Genomic DNA, 21,051 nt, shown 5'->3' with positions numbered 1-21,051 from the left:
AGAAGAAAGCAAACAGTAGTAGAGTGCACAGATGGGGGCAGCTTGGTGGTGGCATTTTAAAATAATGCGGTCATTTTCACCTTCATATACATTTAAATCATTACCTCTGCAATGAGTGAATTTGAAACACATTTCAGTTGAACAAATGGCTTTCTCCCCCATTGAAGCGATTCCATTAGAGGGCCTGCAGTAGGTACAATTGTTTCTGAAGGAGGGATGCGGTGGTGCTTGCTGCCCCTGAAATCTCCCATAGTCTTTTGGAGTGCTAGGCCTCCATATGGTAGGAGGGACAGCTCTTGTTTCCATGTCTGCCTTTGTGCTCCCCTGTACCAAGCCTGGACCGGAGACTTGAGTATTTCAGGGGCAACTGTTTAGTGCAATTAGCTTTCCTTCTGCATTCATTACCTGGGGATGGTGTTCACTGAGTAAAGCAATCAGTGCAAGGAAACAAAATTTAATTCTCCCAGCTCTACATCCATATAACTCTGAACAGTAGTCTGACTTCTTTTCCATAGAATTATCATTTCCTTTTGCAAAGGACTATCTATCTTACTGTATTTGAATAAGAATGTATAAGACAATCATTCTGAAGCATCTTATTTTCAGAATCAGTGAAGCAGTAGGCATTATCTGGAACACGCTCAGATGTGTTTTCAGCCACAGGACTTAAATTTTAAGGCCATTTTTAGCTTAATCCATATTGGAATAATTTGGAGAATTTGAAGAGTCTTTGCTTTTTATGATATGTAATACTGAAAATTGCATTTTCTAATATATTTAAGAATTTTACTTTTCAACATGAAGAGGAATTGAATTTTTAACCCATGAATTCTATTTTTTTTTTTCCAGTACTAATCTTCTCAAAAATATCTTTTCAGGAGCCAAATTTAGAAAATATGTGGGCCATTCTGCACATGTCACAAATGTCCGCTGGTCCCATGATTTTCAGTGGGTATTGAGCACAGGAGGGGCTGACCACTCAGTTTTCCAGTGGAGATTTATTCCAGAAGGTGTCAGCAACGGTCTGTTGGAAACTGCACCCCAGGGTAAAAACCAATTATAATTTTTCAGCATTTCTTTTTTTGTCAATAAAAATTTCAAAGAATGTTCTAACATATCTTTTGAAGATAAAGAGTTAAAGCAATTTTGAAAAATTCAGTCCTATAATAAAATTCAAAAATTTTATTTTATAAAAAGTTAAAAAAAAAAAAACGAAACTTTTGCTACACATATGAGTCAATTGAATAATTTCCTTCAAAGGATTTTGTTTATACCAATTGCAAGTTGAAGGTCAAAGGTTTACATGAAGATTTAGCCTTGGAGAATAACAGGAACAAAGACATTTCAGCCTCTTCAGGACAACTGTAATGGTGGCGGGTCTACACGGTGAGATAGCAGGGGGAACACAGAGTAACCTTGGGAGTAGGAGTTGGCTCCAGAGTGAAGTTCAAAGAATGGTCTGTAATGGGACCAGTGTGTTCCAGTTCAGGGGATGTGTAGTCATTCTATTTACTGTGATGCCAGCAGAAATAAACAGGTAATAAAATTTAAAACCAGGTGAGGAAATGTTTTCATTAGGAGAGTTTCTGTAGGTTTTAACCGTGGCAGTTACCACCCACTTGGTGGACATGGCAAAAGGCTAAGAGGATATTTACTGAACTACGAAGCTGGATTCCTTTTTCACCAGGCTTCATTCTGGTAGAACCTTTGCCTGACTTTTTCTTTCTTTCTTGTCTTTTTTTTTTTTTTTTCCCAAAGCAAAACTTAAAACGCAAAGATTTGTTATCTCCTAAAAGTGTGGAAATGATGAATTCGGTCTTGCTGCCGGGGTGGGGTAAGGGGAGTAGTTGCCTTTATCTGTTAATGCTCCTGAAAGGAGTGTGCTGAACTTAACCGAAAGATGAGGGAAAAAAGATGTTTTAAGAACCTAAGGAAATCAAAGGAAAAGTATGGCATAGTGATTTTTAAATTTACTTTGCTAGAAGAAAGGAAATATTTTAAATAAACGTATAAACTCTGTTGGGTCTCCAAACTTCACTTGTTTCTCATGGGTTGTATTTCTGCAGAAGGTGGCACTGATTCCTACAGTGAAGAATCTGATTCAGATTTATCTGATGTACCAGAATTGGACTCTGATATTGAGCAAGAAACTCAAATCAATTATGATCGCCAGGTCAGTAAGCAGAGAGCTCATAACAGATGCTTTACAGCGCAGAACATCAATCTCATTGGATTTGGACGTTGCACTAAAAATGTCTGGTACTTAGGCAGAAGAGAATCAAGACAAGAATAAGGAAAATCCCCTGCCTCTTGTCTTTAAGTGCAGATTGAAAATAAGGCCTTTACCCTTTCACATTATTAAAATTTTTTTAAGTGGAAGGTAGTAGCCAGTTTTAAAACTGAACCTGTGATAGAGTTTCTGTCTCTTTAGCATCTACAACTTTGAAATATTTTTTTGCAGGGACACCTGGATGGCTTAGTCAGTTAAGCATCTACCCTTGGCTCAGGTCATCATCTCAGGATCCTGGGATCGAGCCCCAAGTCAGGCTCTCTGCTCAGCGAAGAGTCTGCTCCTCCCTCTGACCCTACACTCTCTCCTGCTTTCTATCACTTTCTTTCTCTCTCTCTCTCTCAAATAAAATCTGTTTTTTAAGATTTATTTATTTATTTGACAGAGATCACAAGTAGGCAGAGAGGCAGGCGGAGAGAGAGAGAGAGAGGAGGAAGCAGGCTCCCCACTGATCAGAGAGCCTGATACAGTCTCAATTCCAGGACCCTGGGATCATGACCCAAGCTGAAGACAGAGGCTTTAACCACTGAGCCACCCAGGCTCCTCTCAAATAAAATCTTTAAAAAAAATTTTTTTTCCAGAAAAATATGCAATTTTTTATTTTCTAACACATCATGAAAGCATGTGTTTTCTTTACAGAATTGGTAGCCTCAGAGCCATGGTACTTTGCAAGTGAGCTGGTGTCCTGCTTTCTCTCTTAACTTACATAGACTATTATGAAGACCAGTTACAAAGACCATTGTCCATTTAATTAAAGTAAAAGCCCAAATACAATATGCATGATCTCTCCAGTTGGAAATCACCTCTAGTAGAAAGTTGCACAATCACAACCAAATTGGGTCTGAATTTTTTGAAAATAGACATTTCATTTTAGTGCTAAACAGTGAGTGTTAAAGAGAGCCGTCCTTCACGGGAATCTGGAGACTCATCTCTTTTTTATGGTTGATAACCATAGATATTCTATTTTCTTCCTTGTCATTTCATGAGAGTCTGTGGAGCAGACTATGTACCTGAACATGGAGTGTGAGTAAGACTTCCATTTCAGACACAGCAGCTGTCAGTGTTGCCCAGGGAAATTACCATAGAGGCTGGGGACCGCTGATGTGTATCATTGTGTCTCTATGGGGCCAGATCCTGTGCTTTCCATACACCAAATCCAACCCACAATAACCCCGAGAGGTTAAGTACTTCGTCCACAGCCACATCACCCATAGTATTAAGATTAGAATGCAGATCTGGGCTTCTCTCCAAAGTGCACATTCTATGTATTGCTTGGCTTTGCCTCTGCATAAGCACTGAACCTTTCCAGATGACGACTTTTTTTTTTCCACCCTGTAATCATCACTCACTGATTCCATGTTTGAAAGAATAGTACAAAGGCAGTCCAACTGATGGTTTGGGTCAACTTCTTGATGAAATCAACTTGACTTTGCAATGTATAATGCAGTAAATCTAAAGGTGAGGATTGAAAGGAAATTATTAATGTGGAAATACGCACACACACACAATATTATACCCTAATATCAAGAGGAAATGGAATTTAAGCAAAATGAGCATAAAATTTATGAAAAAAAGAAAAACCATTTCCTTTGGTTGGGAGTTTTATATTTAGTAAAAAGGTGCTAGTAAAAGAATGAAAAGGCTTGACTATACTGAAATCCATGCCTAGGATTTATATATTCTGCCTTGCATCTGATTATCTGAAGCTTTTATCTATATTATTTGATTTACATTATTTTTTTGTTGCTGAGTTGCTCCTGAGCAGGAAGGTTTTTTTCTGTTCTACAGATGGGAATTTTAGGTCCACAGAGGTCATGAGGCATATTCAAAAGCGGTAGAAATGCCAAGACCAGAATTCAGTTCTCTTGAGTAGTTGATGAGCTGAAAAAAGCACCATGGGCTCAGATGGGTAATTATCTTCAGCTTTTACAAGCTTAATTCATTGCAGCTGCAATAGACAAAGCAGTAATGAAGTATCTTCTGACTTCCTTTTGTTTTTAATTTTAAAGATTTTTGGTTAAATCCTAGACAGAGACTTTATTATGATAATATTCTTTTAGTTACATAGCTTTATCAAATGAAATTTTTCCTTTATGAAGTTGAGCAATTAATAGATTTACTTTGTCTTGACTGTGTTAAATTGATATCTCTCAATAGTAGGGCATAAATACATGATAGAGATATATTACTTTTTATCTGCATTTAGATTAGATTGTAGGAAATGTTCTCTGAGTCAGCAGCACAATTTAGGTCCTAGGTTAGGCCAGGAGCTTTGCTCTAAATCTTAGAGTCTGATCTGTCAAGATGCATGAGATCATGAAAGAAGATAATTCCAAAGAGTGATCACCAAGATTCATGAGGTGTGCATTTTGCAAATGTCAGAATCATCAAGAGATTTCTTGCTTTAGAATAAATTATAGAAAATAATTTTATTGATTTTTATTGATAATTTATTGAATAATTTCCTTTCTTATTTACCAGAAAATTATGATATTTTCTGAATATAAATTATTTAAACTCAAGATGATCTTAAATCCCAATGATTCAAAAGTTATTTCAGGATAGTTTTGTTCATTAGGAATTAAACTTCTTTCTTATGCTTTATGTACTCTATTGGGTTTATCTTTTCAAAAAACCAACCAACTCTGAGTTTGTTCGTCTTTTCTATTGTCTTATTCTCTATTTCATATATTTCTGCTCTAATCTTTATTATTTCCTTCCTTTTGCTAACTTTGGGCTTAGTGTGTTCTTTTTCTCATTCCTTGAGAGTATATTGTTGGGTTGTTGATCTGAGAGTTTTCTTTTTTCTTAAGTATATGTTGATAGCTTCAGTCTTTCCTCTTAGAACTGCTTTTGCTGTATCCCATAAGTTTTGTTATGTTGTGTTTCCATTGTCTTTTGTCTCAAGACATTTTTTTCCCCGTTTGATTTTTTCTTTCATCTGTTGGTTGTTCAGAACTGTGTGGTTTAATTTCCACAAGCTTATAAACTTTCCAGCTTTCTTCCTGTGATGACTGATTTCTACTTCCATACCACAGTGGCCAGAAAACATACTTGATGTGATTTCTATCTTCTTGAATTTATTGAGACTTGTTTTGTGGCCTAACATCTGATGTGTCCTGAGAAGAATGCATGTACTGCTGCTGATGGCTGGGATGTTCTGAATATGTCTGCTAGGTTGTTTGGTCTGCAGTGTTCTTCAGTTGCTAGTTCCCTATTGATTCCTGGTCTGGATCATCATCTATCCATTGTTCAGAGTGACATCTTCCCCAACTATTACACTACTGATGTTTATTTCTCCTTTTAGTTCTGTTTGTATGTGATTTATATATTTGGTGCTCTGATGTTAGGTATGTATTTAAAATGGTTATATCTCCTTGATGAATTGACCCCTTGATCATTATATATAATGACCAACTTTTGTCTCTGGATGACCATTTTTTGCTTCTTATGTTCTCAAAAACTTAATTTTCTGCAGTTAAAGACCTCCTGACAATGCCAAGATATTAATATTTTTGAAACCTGGAGAGTCTCGACTAAATGTTTCTGCTATGCTTTAAGGTTTACAAAGAAGATCTACCTCAGCTAAAGCAACAAAGTAAAGAGAAAAACCATGCAGTGCCCTTCCTCAAAAGAGAAAAGGCTCCTGAGGACAGCTTGAAACTCCAGTTCATACACGGGTGGGTGTCTGTCACCAGCCTTGTCAGACCATTGGGTCCCCTCTTCTTGGTGCTGTCCCACTTCAGGCTGGTTCTTCTCTCTGGTGTTTACTTACCTGAAGTTAATATTGGAACCATGATTCTCTGTCCGGTTGTCTCAGTTGATGTTCTGTGGCCATAACAATGTGTGTATCTAGATTTTTCATGCTTCATTGACTTCTGTACGCATATGTTTCTGTGGCTCATTGTTCCCCACTCTGTTCTCTCCCCAGTCCCTGTTCCTGTTACCCCCATATCTCCTGCTCTATTTAGCTGGCTCCACTTAGGACAATATTTTCTTCAAACAACTTTGCTTACATATGCCCACAATAATTTAGAATTTAAAAATAATGCTCAACCTTCCACACTTTAAGTTGACATCTAAAATTTTTCAGTGTAAGATTAAATGATTGTGAAGAATATAATGTCTAGTGCTTTATAAGTTCATCATTCATTGAAGGGGATCAGTCATAGATATTTGATTCCTACCACCCCCAATTTAAAAAGTACCTGAGCTCATATTTCTATGCTACTTTTCCCATAGAATTTTATTCTAATGTAGTATTTTTATGCTTGAATGGCTTTTATCGATCACCCTATCATACTTTTTGCAAGGAAAGAAATGTATATAAGTGCAATTTAAATTTAATTCCTTGTGATCCTAAGTCTCTAACTTGTGTTATCTGGTATGGTATCCACTTAAAGCCACTGGCCACATGAAATGTGGCTCATCTGAATTCAGATGTGTTGTAGGCATAAATGCACCCTGGATTTTGAGGACTTAGTATGAGATAAAAAATGTAATATATCTCATTAAAATGCTTTATATTAAGGGATGCCTGGGTGGCTGAACCAGTTAAGTGTCAGACTCTTGATCTCAGCTCCAGTCTTGATCTCAGCTGAGGTCATGAGTTCAAGCCCCATACTGAACATAGAGCCTACTTAAATGTTTTATATTGATTACATAATAATATTTTAGACATAATGGGTTAAATGTTCTTAAAATAATTTTCATCTGTTTCTTTTTCTTAATGTAGAAAATTTTTACTTACCTACATGGCTTGCATCATGTTCCTACAGGACATTGCTGCTCTTAGTGTTCATTCTTTTTTGGATTGAATTTTTGTTACAACTCTTAGTAGTTGAAAGCTTGTCAGACCAACATAAACATAGCACACATTCTAATAAGTACTTACCAAATATAAACAATTTTATTGGCAAGCAATTTTAATAAGATTTTTTTTCAGTGAGTTCAGATATATATACACACATATTATTGCTAGAATGTGATAGAGTTTAGTATTGATTCTAGTCCCATTTTTCTTTTTTTAATAGTTATGAGAACTGAGAAAGCTTATATAAATAAGTAGATGAGAAAGGAAGCAATTTTATCATACCAATCTTATTCAGTACTTTAAACTCCTCTTGCAAAACAGGTATATTTTGTAATTTTGGTACATCACATGAAAATATAATGATCTATCACCTGACAATTCAGTTAAATCACTCTTCAATTTTGTTAAAAGCAAAAAATTGGAAATCCTTTGACTTGGAAAAGAACTTCATATCTAGTTATTGAAATTGTTCACTTTCAACATCCGCACTTGAGTTCATTTTGGTATTCTTGGGAGGTTCGATGCTGCAATCATAGTTCAATGTTACTATGGTTACACACCACAGTAAGATTCTAGGTGGACAGAGGAATGTGAGGGGAAGGTGATAGAGAAAGGGGAGGTGGGAAGGGAAAAGCTGCACCTCCTCACAGGTGTGTTCTCAGACTGGCCACTTTTAGGAAAGAACACATACACAGTAGCTGAGGCTCTAGTAACAAATTCTGTTAAAATTACCAGGGCACATTTGCCCTTTAGAGAGTCCTCACATGTCCTCAGAGCTCCTTGTAGCCCTGTTGAAGATTACTGTCCCAAGCGACTCTGGAGATACCTGAGGTTCTGCTTGTGCATGTGCCTATCAGTGTGATAGCTTTGTCTTCTAATCTCTCCTGCTCTGTTGACTCACTGTCCATTCAGCTACTGTGCATTTCTTGGACTTGTGCTTCAGTTACAGAGGCTACGACTGTAGAAACAATCTGTTCTACACGCAGACTGGGGAAGTGGTCTATCACATTGCTGCAGTTGCTGTCGTGTACAACAGACAGCAACACTCCCAGAGGCTGTACCTGGGGCATGATGATGACATTCTCAGCCTGACCATCCATCCAGTGAAGGACTACGTGGCCACTGGGCAGGTAGAGATCTCTCCTCTGAGATGGGGGCCTAGCCAAAGAGAGACAGGATTTACTTTTGAACCTAGCTTACATACTGGTTTAAGAAATACTTGATAGAAACATGAGGCATGAAGCTGAAGATTCAATGAAAGCTGGGTCATGTTGTGATGGTGGGAATGTCAAGCCTCTGAGGGATTTCATCTTGACATGATATGTACGAACAGGATTAGCTAAAACTAAACCAAGTTCCATGAATGCAGTCTTAAGATATTTTCCTCCTTACTGTATACCCAGTACCTATTGTATCCTCGGTAATCAATGGTTATTGAATGAACCGTATTTTAATACTAACATAACATCTAGTTATTTTTGCAAAACTTAAAGTCATGAGTTTTGACTAATTCATCATTTTATATTTTAACCTTTCAAAAAAACCAAAATACCTTCAGAATCATTTTGGGATGCCTAAACTTTGGATTGAACCTATCATTGAAAAGCCACTCAAAACAGAGGCCTGCATTCAGACATTTTGTGCTTGGAAAGGGGAGAGATAAAGTCAACTTTATTAACCAAAAAAATCCATTAAACTCAGATTTATTATTTTGTGGTAAAGCATTAATGTTAATAGTATTTTCAGTTTTGTATTCTTTTCTTCCAATGGAAAGAGTACATTTTGGTTCAGTTTTATCATGGGCTTTTAACAGCTTTTAAGACTTAAACTGATCTGCAACATGTAAGTGGCAAATTCAAGGAAAAGCATGTGGTATGAGGGTCAGAAATTAACAAGAAATGAGTGTTTCTGAGACCTGACATAAAGGTGGTAGAGAAGTCTTTGCACAGAGTTCATAGCCTCATGTTCATGAGATGAGTGGTGAAAGTGAGGGCATAAAGGGAGTCATTCCCCAGAAATGTGCATTGGAGGAGAAGAAAGTCCATAGCGCTCATATAATTCATAAAAGGATTATAGTCCTTCAAAAGCGAAGTGCCATTAACTGACATACTGGTTTGCTAGCAACTGTATATTAGGCCATCTCTTTTGAATTAGCTGACATGATTAAGTTTCTTACAAGTAATTGATGACCACTTTGTACTTTGTACTTTTCACTCTCCTCCCTCCCCCTTTTATTGTTCTTATAAACAGATGACCTTGGTTCATGTGCATTTAATAACTTTGCTTTGAAAGAAGAGCAGAGATTGGTTCTTTGTGTAAACCCCTGAGGAGATAACCACATTCTATACTGTAATTGCTGAGAGACAAACCAGTGACTAATCAGTACACCAGTAACCACTCCAGGGGTAACTGGGCCTCCATACAACAGTGTAGGAGTTGGCTGGATTCTGCTTAGTTATGTGCATGCCTTTATGTCCCATTTTCCCTCTTATATTCATTTCACCCAACAGGGTTCTTTTTTCCCTTACAATTAAGTGAGGAAAATGACTTTAGTAGTAAAACTTTTTTCCATTGTTGGGAATTGGTGGGAGAGAAGTTTGTATCCCCCTCAAGGAGAATCCACCTTAAGAACAGGTAAGCCACGAAACTGTCATTTCCCAGGGGAGAAGCAGAGCCAGGCTTTCTCGGGTGAGTGAAATAATTGAGATGGGTAACAGAACTCTGAGGTCAGGACCGTAACATTGTGCAGGTGACTTCCTTGACCAAGAAGTGGAATTGTATGTGGAGTTGAGAAGGCAGGAGAGAGAAATGTCAAACTAACCCAAAAAGCACAGTGGACATTTGATTGTACCTTCCCTGGCAGCTATGAGCCAGGTTAGGCCGGCCTGGCACCCAATTTGATGCCCAGAACGAGCCTGTTTGACTCTTTGTGCCTCTGTTTTCTCATCTGGAAAATAACGGTGTCGGGCCAGATGATTTCTGGGAGAGGCTGCCTACTCTCCAGATGTGTGGTTTTGGATTTCTGAGAAGCACCTGACTCGGAAGGCTCTCTAAGAATGACCCTTAGGAATCATTCTCGTTAAAATTTCTGAGTAGTTAATAACACTCATCCTGTTATTTAAGGTTGGAAGAGATGCTGCTATTCACGTGTGGGACACACAAACTCTAAAATGTCTGTCGCTACTGAAAGGACAACACCAGAGAGGAGTGTGTGCGCTCGATTTTTCAGGTAAGCACCTGTTTTCCACAGAAGTCACTGATGGTTTTGTATTTACTTAGGCCCGGGTTTTGGGGGTTTTGTTTTTTTTTTTACAGGCTCCTAATTAGTCGAGTTCTGTTTGTAATAAGCTAAGCCCTTGGTACGTCAGCTATCCAGACTCAGACCGGAAATCAGATATGTGAATACCTCACACAAAAAATGTGCTATTTAGATTACACGTCCTCTCCCAGTTTCCTCTCTCCTAAGTCATTACCCAGAGCTCACACTGTGCTCTGCATTTGTTCGAGCTGTTTGAAATCCAGAGCAGCTGTTGCTGTAGAGAGTCTTAGCTGCGAATGTCTGGCAGTGACTCAGAACATCAATTTCATCTCTCCAAATAAGTGGGAGTATGGCACTTGCAATTTAAAATATACAAAACTAGAGGGAGGGCTGCAAATTCTCTGCAAAGGGCCACTTTACAACCTTGTGTTTTGGAAATAAATTTCAGATTGAAAACAACAGAGCTGGGTTTTCCATCTCCTTAATTTAAGATTTGAACACAGTACTATTAGAATACTAGCTGATGAATGTCATTTCCTTTACAGTGAGGCCGTTTCTTTAAGCTAGAATGGAGAATGAGGTCCTATCACCAGAGGTGTTTTTATCTGGAATTTTAAATTCCAATTGTAGAAGCTAGATAAGTAGAAAAATTATAAACTTTCTACCAAAAATTGATTCTTTACTTTCTTTCTTTTTCTAAATTCCATTCAGATGTTTAATATGTGCAGTGTGTGTAATGTTAATCATTAAGTTCAATGACCCCACAACTGCATTCTCCTTCCTCTGTCCCCCTCTCTCTACTTCCCTCGCTCAGGCCTGAACTCCTTCTCATCTCTGCCATGATAGTCGTGCTGGACTCTGATTCCATTCCATCTCCACTTTCTCAGTCCTTCCCATGCAGTTCTGGAGTCTTCTGGAAACACAGTTACATTGCTACATTGCCGCCATGGTTGGTTGGCTCCTCTTGGTTGGCTGACTCAGGGCTAAGCCTTTGGTTGGTCATTCACAACCTTCTATGACGTGGCCTCAACTTTCCTTTGCGGTGTTTCCGCCCGCCCACTCACTCATGTTCTGTTAGGTCTCCCTAGCCATAGAACCGAAATGCCCGTTTCTCCTTCTTTTTGCCTGTGTCCCTTTGCTCATGCTGCTGCCACATGCCCATTTACGTTCTCCCATCTTTTAAGATCATGCTGCAAGTTTCTCATACAACCTTGCAGGGAGAAATAACCTTCCCCTTGTTCTGCATCCCTGGCCTGTGGCTGTCATCGTCCTCATGCTGCCTGTTGGGGTCCATGTGGTGCAGTAGCTGTTAGTGCTAGTGCCCTTCTCACACAGTAACCTGCTGGGCCAGCAGAGCCCGTCCCTCTCCTCCCCACCGTGCACATTGTTGTGCTGCGGACACAGAAGTGACTCCAAAACTGTGAAGGAATGAATGAGGCTTTGCCTCATACACTTGTCTCACCTGTCACTGCTACTACTAGAACCTCACACTGTAAATCATGTTTGGGTGAAAATGATCTCTTTTATGTTTTAACCTCCAGTAACATGGGGCAGTGTTGGGGGGATTGTTTGTGACTCCATACTCTCACATACTGTAAACTACTGTACAAATCTGAATTGTTGTATCATTATTAGAGGCTATTTGATACTTTCTGTGGTTTTTGAACTAATAAAGCTCCAGGCTAGAGTCCCTACTCCACACTGGCAGGCATATGAGGTCAGGAATGCATGAGAACCGAGGGAGAGAGAACAGTTCGGCTGCGGTAAGCCTGGATGACACACCCAGTGACAGTGAATACAAAGTCCCAAACTTCCTGAAGTTAGATGGGCCTACAGCTTTAAAATAGGAGTGTCGTATGTCCTTGATAAAGCAGTAAAATCTGAAAGGAAATCACAATTTGCGTTCAAATATGGTTCTCTTCCAAGGATGTGAATGAATTTCCTCTGCTTTTTTTCCATGGCTCTACTCCTCAGTAGCTCAGCTGCCCTTTTCCTAAAATTAACTCTGTGAACCAATACATATGTATGTACTTAATATAAAAATTATATTACTAAATATGCTTTAGAGAAGTAGTAAGAGACCCATTAGCAAAAATAAATAAAACATAAATGTGCATTAAATTATAGAGAATCTAATATATTCATATTTTTGGCAACATTAAAAATTGACTCTATAACTCCAGCAGATAATTTGGCACCATGTAATAAAAGCTATAACTCAAAATGACAAGTCTGCAGACTATGTGTATTTCATACATATTTCTATGTATTAAGTGAAAGAGAAAAATAGAATTCAAAATAGCATCTATTCACTGATTTCCACTGGAAATGTGTGTATGTGTATTAACGTATAAGCAGAATGGCAGGAAATTTAGAATAATGTAAATTGAATTTAATAATCATTAGAGTATTTTTTCTGTAGAATTAATTTCTTTGTTTTTAAATTAAGATACATCAAAAGAACTAATGCCTGTTACTTGCATACCTTTAGGGAAGGGATTAGAGGAATGTTGATCAAAGACATTGAATAGAGATGAGTTAGTAGCAGTAAGCTGGTCCCCAGTAACTTGTGTTTGATCCTTCTTTGAATGTGTAACACTTACCTGAGACAAATTATGATGGCTGGTTGATCTTTGTGGTCTCACTGGCACCTCCTGAAGTGTGAGCAGAGGTCTCTTTGATTTAAGTTATATTGATAGTACTTTGTGTGATAATGATAAAACAAAAAGCCCTGTATCACATTCTAGACCAAGAATGGAGATCCAGAGAGTTTGTTGGTATGGCTGGGGTAAAAGTCAGACCATGGCAGATCCAGAGCTAGAACCCAGGTCTCCTGGCCTCAGTGCAGTAAGAAGGCCACCAGGCCTGGGGTTTCGAGCTGACAAGAGCTATGCCAGGAACTCTCCACTGAGCCCTCTTGCCCACTCCTGCCTCTGCCCTCCATCAGAGCCAGTGCAAACTCTGAGTGTGAGAATCATCCCTGGAGCCCTCAGTGTCCCCCATTTACCCAAAGGCAAGTGTCTCCAGCTGCCCCACCTCGCCTTGCCGGTGTAAAGGTGGAATGGGCATGCTGGTGCTCAGGGGCGCCATACAAACAACCCCCAGTGAAAAGAGAGTCCTGTCCTAGAACAGCCTTGAATCACACATTGATGTGAATAGGAACAGGAGCAACTATACCTTTCTTTTGGAAAGTAGCCTAAGTCAACATGCCAAGAGAGATTACTTAGATTTCCCTATTGATCCACATGAGCAGGGCACCAACACTGGCCATTACCTAGCTGGTGGCACCATCTGTGTACCTCAGGACCCCATATCCATCCATTTCTTATAAGCCAGCTCACTTGGGGAGGTATTGTAGAGACATGATAGGACATTTGTCTCTTATTAGAAGAAAAAATTGTCATGGAAATACAGAGCAGGCAACAAATAGATGTGAAAATGAGACAAGCAGTCATATGTGGGGGTTTCGATTAATCTGTTCTTGCCACTGTTGTTAAGCAAACAAAAAGACATTTTTTTTAAAGATTTTATTTATTTATTTGACAGAGAGAGATCACAAGTAGGCAGAGAGGCAGGCAGAGAGAGAGAGGAGGAAGCAGACTCCCTGCTGAGCAGAGAGCCCGATGCGGGACTTGATCCCAGGACCCTGAATCATGACCTGAGCCGAAGGCAGCGGCTCAACCCACTGAGCCACCCAGGCACCCACAAAAAGACATTTTTAATGGAAAAGCATAACACATAACTCTGTAAACAAGAAGGAATGAATTTACATGATCTCACTTAATTCAGAGACTCTTTGCTCTGTGAGTATATTACCACTGACTAGGGAAAAACGGAGCCATCTTTGATTTTGTGCTTACAGGACAGAAGGTGCCTCCATGTGAATAGGAAACCAGATAAGAAGCAAAGTTTCAGCCACATAATTTTTTTTTAATTTAATATCCTACTCATATTTTTAAAAATCTTCACTGAATAATACTGATTTCCACAAGGGCACTTCCAAGACCAACTGGATTTCACTATGTTCAATCCTAAAAATCTATACATTTTTTATGAGCCCTGAATGCAGGGACCAACTTGTAATTGTTGAAGGAGAGATTTTCTCTTTCCACTATGCCCTTTACTGTTGTTGACATTAAGTGCCTTAGAATTATTTCTGGACCATGTCACCAAATATCCATAATTAATACATACTGTGACTGGAAAGATTTAAAAAGGACATTACCTTGACTCTAAAAATATGGCTGGAAAAAAAACCCCAAAAACTCCAGCCGGTCAAGGAACAATGGATTTTCAAAGCAAAAGCCAAGTCTCCTTGGGGGACGGTGGAAGAGGGCAAAAACTAGGAAAAGATAAAAAGGTGGCCAATTATATTTCCGAACCATGTGGTATGCAGAAATTGCTTACACCTGCAGAATGTAAGAAAAGGTCACTATCCTAAAGAAGAGGCACGTCTGGAGGTTGTTGAGGCACCTCTGGATTTGACTGTTCTTCATTTCTCCTCATAGTCCTGAATTGAGGTAGAAAGGAATATAACCATGAAAAGCTGATAGGGCGTTGCAGAAATGCTAATAAAAGCCTCCCCAAATTAATTTACCCCAAGATCATCTTCCAAAGGCACAAAACTTGAACCGTCATTTTCAATGTGTGAATGCTTGCATTCTAAGGATATATTAATATAGATGCACAGGTTATGAAAGGAAACACAAAATGTAGACTTAATAAATAGGGAAAAAAGAGGCACTGAATATTAGTGCCAAGTTTTTGAAAGAAATGATAATTAAAACAAATAAAATTTGTATAGCTAGATAACATAGCATATTGTCTTTCCCTTCATGCTACCCGTAAACACATTTTTTTTTTTGAAGATTTATTTATTTTAGAGGGAGAGTGTGCGAGTGGGGGAGGGCAGAGGGAGAGGAGAGAAGCAGACTCCCTGCTGAGTGGGGAGCCCACTGCTGGGCTTGATCCTAGAACCCCAAGATCACAACCTGAGCCTACACTAAGATTGGAGACTTCACTGGCTAAGCCACCCAGGCGCCCCCATATGCACACCCTGTCTTTGTCTCCCTCTTCCTCCTCAGTGTCACCAATATTCCTCAGTGTTCACTGGAAACTAGCTTAGTGGGAGGATCACAAAGGAATCGGGATATGATTATTCTAAGCCCTAGCAGAGCTTATAAGCTAAAAAAGGAGAGCGGAATCTCTGAAAAATAAAATCACCAAAATACAGAGACATAGCACTACAGAAGCAGAACCAGGCATCCCAAGAGGTACAGAAAGAGTAATGTTGGTAATGAATAGGAAGCCATGATCAGTTCCCTCTCCCAATCGTTTAGAAAGAGACCTCACACAATTTAAAGCCTGGTAATGGTTAAGTATAAGGACTATCCTTCATCTTGATTCAGAAGACACATTTGTGTAATGTAATCCCTTGATAATTTAGCACTTTTGGAAAGCATGAATGTCTCATCTGGTACTGAGCCCAACAGCTTGAAAGGGTTCATGTAACTTTCAAACTCTTGCCTCATACTTAGTCCAGAATTGAGGAGGATTTGTTTGTTAAGCCAGGCTCTTACTTTCTCTGACTCTGCTGCTGCCTCTGGAGACGGAAGCTTGGTGGCTTGGGGGACCGTCTGGCACAAGGAAGGGCTCTCACGGGTGGGGCCCTAGTTAGCAGATGGGGAGGGTTGCCAGATTTAGCCAATGGAAATACAGAAGGCCAAATAATTTTTTAGTACAAGTATGTTCCATGCAATGCACCTATAAATATGTAATTTAAATAATGCATGGGACCTACATATACTAGGAAATTATTCATGACTTATCTGAAATTCCAGTTTAACTAGGCCTCCTTTATTTTACCTGGCCACTCTAATGGGACATCTACCCCAGACCTGCCTTTGAAAATACCAGTTAAGACCCTGGGTAGACTGGGGGAAAATAGCATATTAGATACTTTTATTTCTTTGCCCCCATATTGTGGGTCCTCTGTCATCCCAGAAGACACCTGCTAAACTGATAGTGAATCTAGTCACCCATCTCCCATCTCCCAGTCAGCACGGAGCTAAGGTGGTGTCGCTGAGCCCAGACACTCCTCTTGTGAGTCTGGCTTGTGAGGAGGAAGCAAGGGGAGGACTTGCTAACTCTATGGCCTCTTTGGTCTTGAAGGGAAAAAGCATATAAACTATTTTTGATTTTCAATTTAATTACATAGACAATATATTTTAAGTTTTTTTTTAAAAAAACAACCCAAGTGTCTGTTATAGTCATCATTGATGATACTATAAATAATATTTAATAGTAGAGGCAAATGTTCATCATACAACAAGTGAAAAAAGATTAGATAATACTATATTCATTATCATCCTGGTTTTGTTTTTTTAAAAGCATGTGGAGAAACTGACAGGATATATACCAAAAGGTAGGCCTAAAAATTGGGATGAGTTTTAAATTTCCTCTATCTATATTTTCTAAATGTCCTATAATAAGCATAGTACATTTGAAACAGGGAATCTAAGAGATTAAGATTTTTTAATTATAATATCTTTTGAAAGAATTTTTGAAATAAAATTTAGTTTCTATAATGCTCTTATCTTGGAGATTTAAATAGAATCTGATTTTTTAAAGCTGAAAATAGACTGAGTTATAAAGCCAAATGGCTCTTTGAGAAAATGTCATGAGCTTTGTTTGCCATAAAATAGACAAGGCTTTTGTGATGTACCTGGGAGGCCTCCCCCAGCTCTGTGTCTCAGACTGGAGTGTTAGATCAGTGATTTAATTCATCAACCAGTTATGATGGGTTAGGAAGCTCAACTGTTACTAGTTATTCCATGAGGTCCAGCTAGTATATCATACTTCTAACATATTGTAGCCTAAATAATACTCTTAAGACCCATTTCATATTTGTCTTTACAGTATATAAAATGTTTTGGTTTTTCATTGAAGAAATGAGTCATTTGCCGTTTGTGTTGTTTTCATACAGCTGATGGAAAATGTCTGGTGTCGGTTGGTTTAGACGATTTTCACAGTATTGTGTTTTGGGACTGGAAAAAGGGAGAAAAGATAGCCACCACAAGGTAAGGCGGTGCCGACGTCATGCGGCATCCTGCTGATTCATTCGTTTCAGTAAAGGTCAATAGTTTCCATTTTCTGGTCAGATTTCATCTTCAAACTCAGATGGAATTCACATGGAAAGCTTAACACTGAAGTGAAAACATGCTGCAATATTTCATGGAGACAGACCTGACTTAGAGCAGTTAATGTTTGTTTCAGAGAACTGGAAAATTCTGAAACCCTTTCCAGAAAGTTACTCATCACTTTGCTTTTAGTAATATACTCATTGCCTTTATCAAAGCTTTCTCCAGCAGTAGAAAAGCAGCTATTCTCAGACTTGGGGCTCGCCCCTTGTTTTTCAACCATCTTGCCTCTGGTAGAGGAGTGTCAATGTCACTCGAGTCAGAAGTCCCATTTGTCATGAGGCTGTGTCATGCTGGGAAGGAGGCCCCGTCGTGTGCGTCTGCCTCTCGCTTTCAAAGCAGGCAAATTGTTTCCCTAATCTCCCCATCGTATAAATAGACTTTCCAACACCGACTGCTGTTTATAGGCCACCTGTCCTCCCTGACCCCACCCTCCCTCCCTGCTGAATCAGCCTGAGGTCTGAACACTGCTTTCTACTCCTACTTACGCTGGACTTAGCTGTTTGCCCAGCCGTGGTCAGAGGTCAACATAGTTGGCAGTCCAGGCCCAGTGATATAATTCGCTGCTCAAGACGGGTTATCAGCTTACCTCTCCACTAGCTCTTCTTCACATGAACCAACATCGTTTCTGTCTCTCAGTATAAAGTCATTTTTAAGTTAATGGCTTTGAACCTCACTATTCACTTTGTATATTAATATTTCCCTTCACAGTATTACATAGGAAGATAGGGTTTGGGTGTTTTTTGTTTGTTTGTTTTGTTTTTTTGCAATTTGATTAAGTGAATGAAGATCTGTGAGTTGTTGGAGACTCAGAGCAGGAACAGATGGAGCCCTGAGGACTCCAGCTGACCATCTTAGGAGAAAGACAGAAGATTTTCTAATAAGTGCTATTGAGATGAAATTCTTGGCAGCAAATAACAACTCATAAATCTGCCTGCCCAAGTGGGCTTTCTTGGTCTCTCTTTCTAGAATACCACTCTGTTTTATCATTCCCTACTAGTACTCAGATTCAGCTCCTCATTAGAACTCTGCTTTTCCTTTAGACTAATACACTGAATTTTAGTTTAATATTTCTGATAACATGCCAATTGAAATGCAGATTAGTTTAGGCAAAGCACTTGTCTGCATTTTTAAAGCAATAGAAAAGCAATTATCCTGCTAGAAAACCCTCTGCAACCTTCTGTGGCACAGCTGTTGTATGCCAGGAACATTCATAGAAATGGAAGAAATAAATATTCAAATTTTAAGGGTATATATTTTATATACTGGGTAGGATTACTTCTATTTAATTAACACAAAGTGACTTAACACCATTATATTAGTAGCACAGTTTATTTTTGGAATTGCTCCCAAGCCTTATGTCACATTCCCCAAACAGGACACCTGCAAAATTGCCCTCCAAGAATATTTTTGCAATTGTAACATTAACCAGTGCTCTTTCCAAGAAGGAATGTCATGGATTGCTAAAGTTCTTTGAAGACAACTAGGTTTTAAAATAATAAATCGGTAAATACTAAAGTACCTCTTTACATAATATTTATATAAATTTATATAATAATATAAATAAATACAAATATACAAATAAAAACTCTGTTGCCTTCAGTCACATGCTTAGGCAGATAGAAACCTTAAAAACTGGGGCATTAGGGGTGTCTGGCTGGCTCAGGAGAGCGTGTGACTCTGGATCTCGGGGTTGTGAATTTGAGCCCCACGCTGTTGTGGAGATTACTTTAAACAACAACAACAACAACAACACAGGCATGCGTGCGCACGCGTGCACACACACACACACACACACACACAGAGACCAAAACTGGGCCATGAAAGAAGTGACAAAGAAAAACAGGTGACACTTTACTGAAGTCACTTTTACTTTACTGAAGACACTTTACTTGAAGCCAGTAAGGCTTCAAGGAGTCTTCATAGCTCCTGAGAGGGCTTGATTCACTCAGTGACGCCCCTCACTTTGTACTTGTGTGTCTCAGTCCTGCCAGTGGTGGGCACGAGCCCAGCTTAGCTGCAAATCTGCTTCTGGCAGCCTCCCTCAACCCCCAACCCCGGGATGTGAGAGCTGCCCCTGGAGGGACGGGCAAGGCAGGAGCCATGGGGGGTCACCAGCTAACACCAGGTCTAAGGGGCACTGCCTGCACTTGTGAAAATGCTGCACAGAAGCTCCTTTGTTCTCAACTCAGAGAAACTAGAGAAATCCGGGATTGGCACGTGGAGCTCTTACTGCAAGATTGCTCTGAGACTTAATCCCAATCTCTGAATGGTTCTTTCATCTCTTTGCTAATTTTCATGAAAGATTTCAATCACCTCTGTTACGAATGAATTTTTTCATTTTTTTTTTCCTTTTGAAGGTTGTTCAGATTTTAGTGTTATAGTTGAGTAACCCATTTAATAACCAAAGCCAATCTCTTATGGACAGGAGTTAAATCACCTAATATCAGTGTCAGTCAGAGAAGAATAAGGAGATAATCAGGTGCCTCTATGTCCCTTTATTTGCATTTCAAATCAAATACACCAGTAGCAGGACTGTGGGGGACAGTGACTAATTATTCTTGACAGGCTTCATCTGAGAAGCACGAATAGGAGGCAAAAGGTACAGTAGTCAAGGTGCCTAACAAGAATACTTACACTGTCCGTGTGACATAATTGCACTCCTGGAAAGCTCAGGGACAAAACATGGGCTCGGGAAGAGCAGGTACACAGACTTGCAGAGTGTGTGTTTCTATGTGAGCCCTGTTCGGTTTTTTATAGGTCCCCACCTGGACATGCATTTAGGGAATGGGATAAAGTCTCCTGCAGACCAAATTGGCACCTTTCTTTTCTCACTTTCCTTTTTAAAAATGAGTATCTCTTTTTTAGAATCACATGCATTACTCTTTTCTGTTTTCAAAATAATGCATGATCAATATAGAAAAGTTAGCACAAAAACGCGCCAACAGGAAAATGAAAATAATCCATTATTCTACAACCCACGACAGAGCCAACATTTTAGCGTATGTTCTTTAGTGTATATTGTTCTAGTATGCTTATCCACTTTTATTCATATGTGAGATATTTCACATAGGGCTCTGCAACTGGCTTCTTTTTGTCATTCGCCAGTATGCCCTCTCACTTTACTCTTACTATTACCTAACTTGTTCTTTTTTATTATCTCACTTTCCTTTTTAAAAATGAGTATCTCTTTTTTAGAATCACATGCATTACTCTTTTCTGTTTTCAAAATAATGCATGATCAATATAGAAAAGTTAGCACAAAAACGCGCCAACAGGAAAATGAAAATAATCCATTATTCTACAACCCACGACAGAGCCAACATTTTAGCGTATGTTCTTTAGTGTATATTGTTCTAGTATGCTTATCCACTTTTATTCATATGTGAGATATTTCACATAGGGCTCTGCAACTGGCTTCTTTTTGTCATTCGCCAGTATGCCCTCTCACTTTACTCTTACTATTACCTAACTTGTTCTTTTTTATTAT

At 39.0% G+C, this 21,051-nt stretch overlaps 1 protein-coding gene across 1 annotated transcript in view; it reads left to right on the top strand.

Annotated features, from left to right (window-relative positions):
• EML6 (EMAP like 6) overlaps positions 1-21,051 on the top strand; it is a 274,904-nt gene that overhangs the window by 170,294 nt on the left and 83,559 nt on the right. The window contains exons 12-17 of the mRNA XM_059406072.1: positions 879-1,046; positions 2,067-2,173; positions 5,852-5,970; positions 8,047-8,233; positions 10,227-10,332; positions 17,348-17,441. Of these exons, the coding sequence (XP_059262055.1) occupies positions 879-1,046; positions 2,067-2,173; positions 5,852-5,970; positions 8,047-8,233; positions 10,227-10,332; positions 17,348-17,441 (781 nt within the window). The remainder of the gene's footprint in view (positions 1-878; positions 1,047-2,066; positions 2,174-5,851; positions 5,971-8,046; positions 8,234-10,226; positions 10,333-17,347; positions 17,442-21,051) is intronic.

This window comes from Mustela nigripes, chromosome 7 (assembly GCF_022355385.1).
Source record: "Mustela nigripes isolate SB6536 chromosome 7, MUSNIG.SB6536, whole genome shotgun sequence".
Lineage (NCBI taxonomy): Eukaryota > Metazoa > Chordata > Mammalia > Carnivora > Mustelidae > Mustela > Mustela nigripes.
This window is presented reverse-complemented; position numbering and strand designations above follow the sequence as displayed.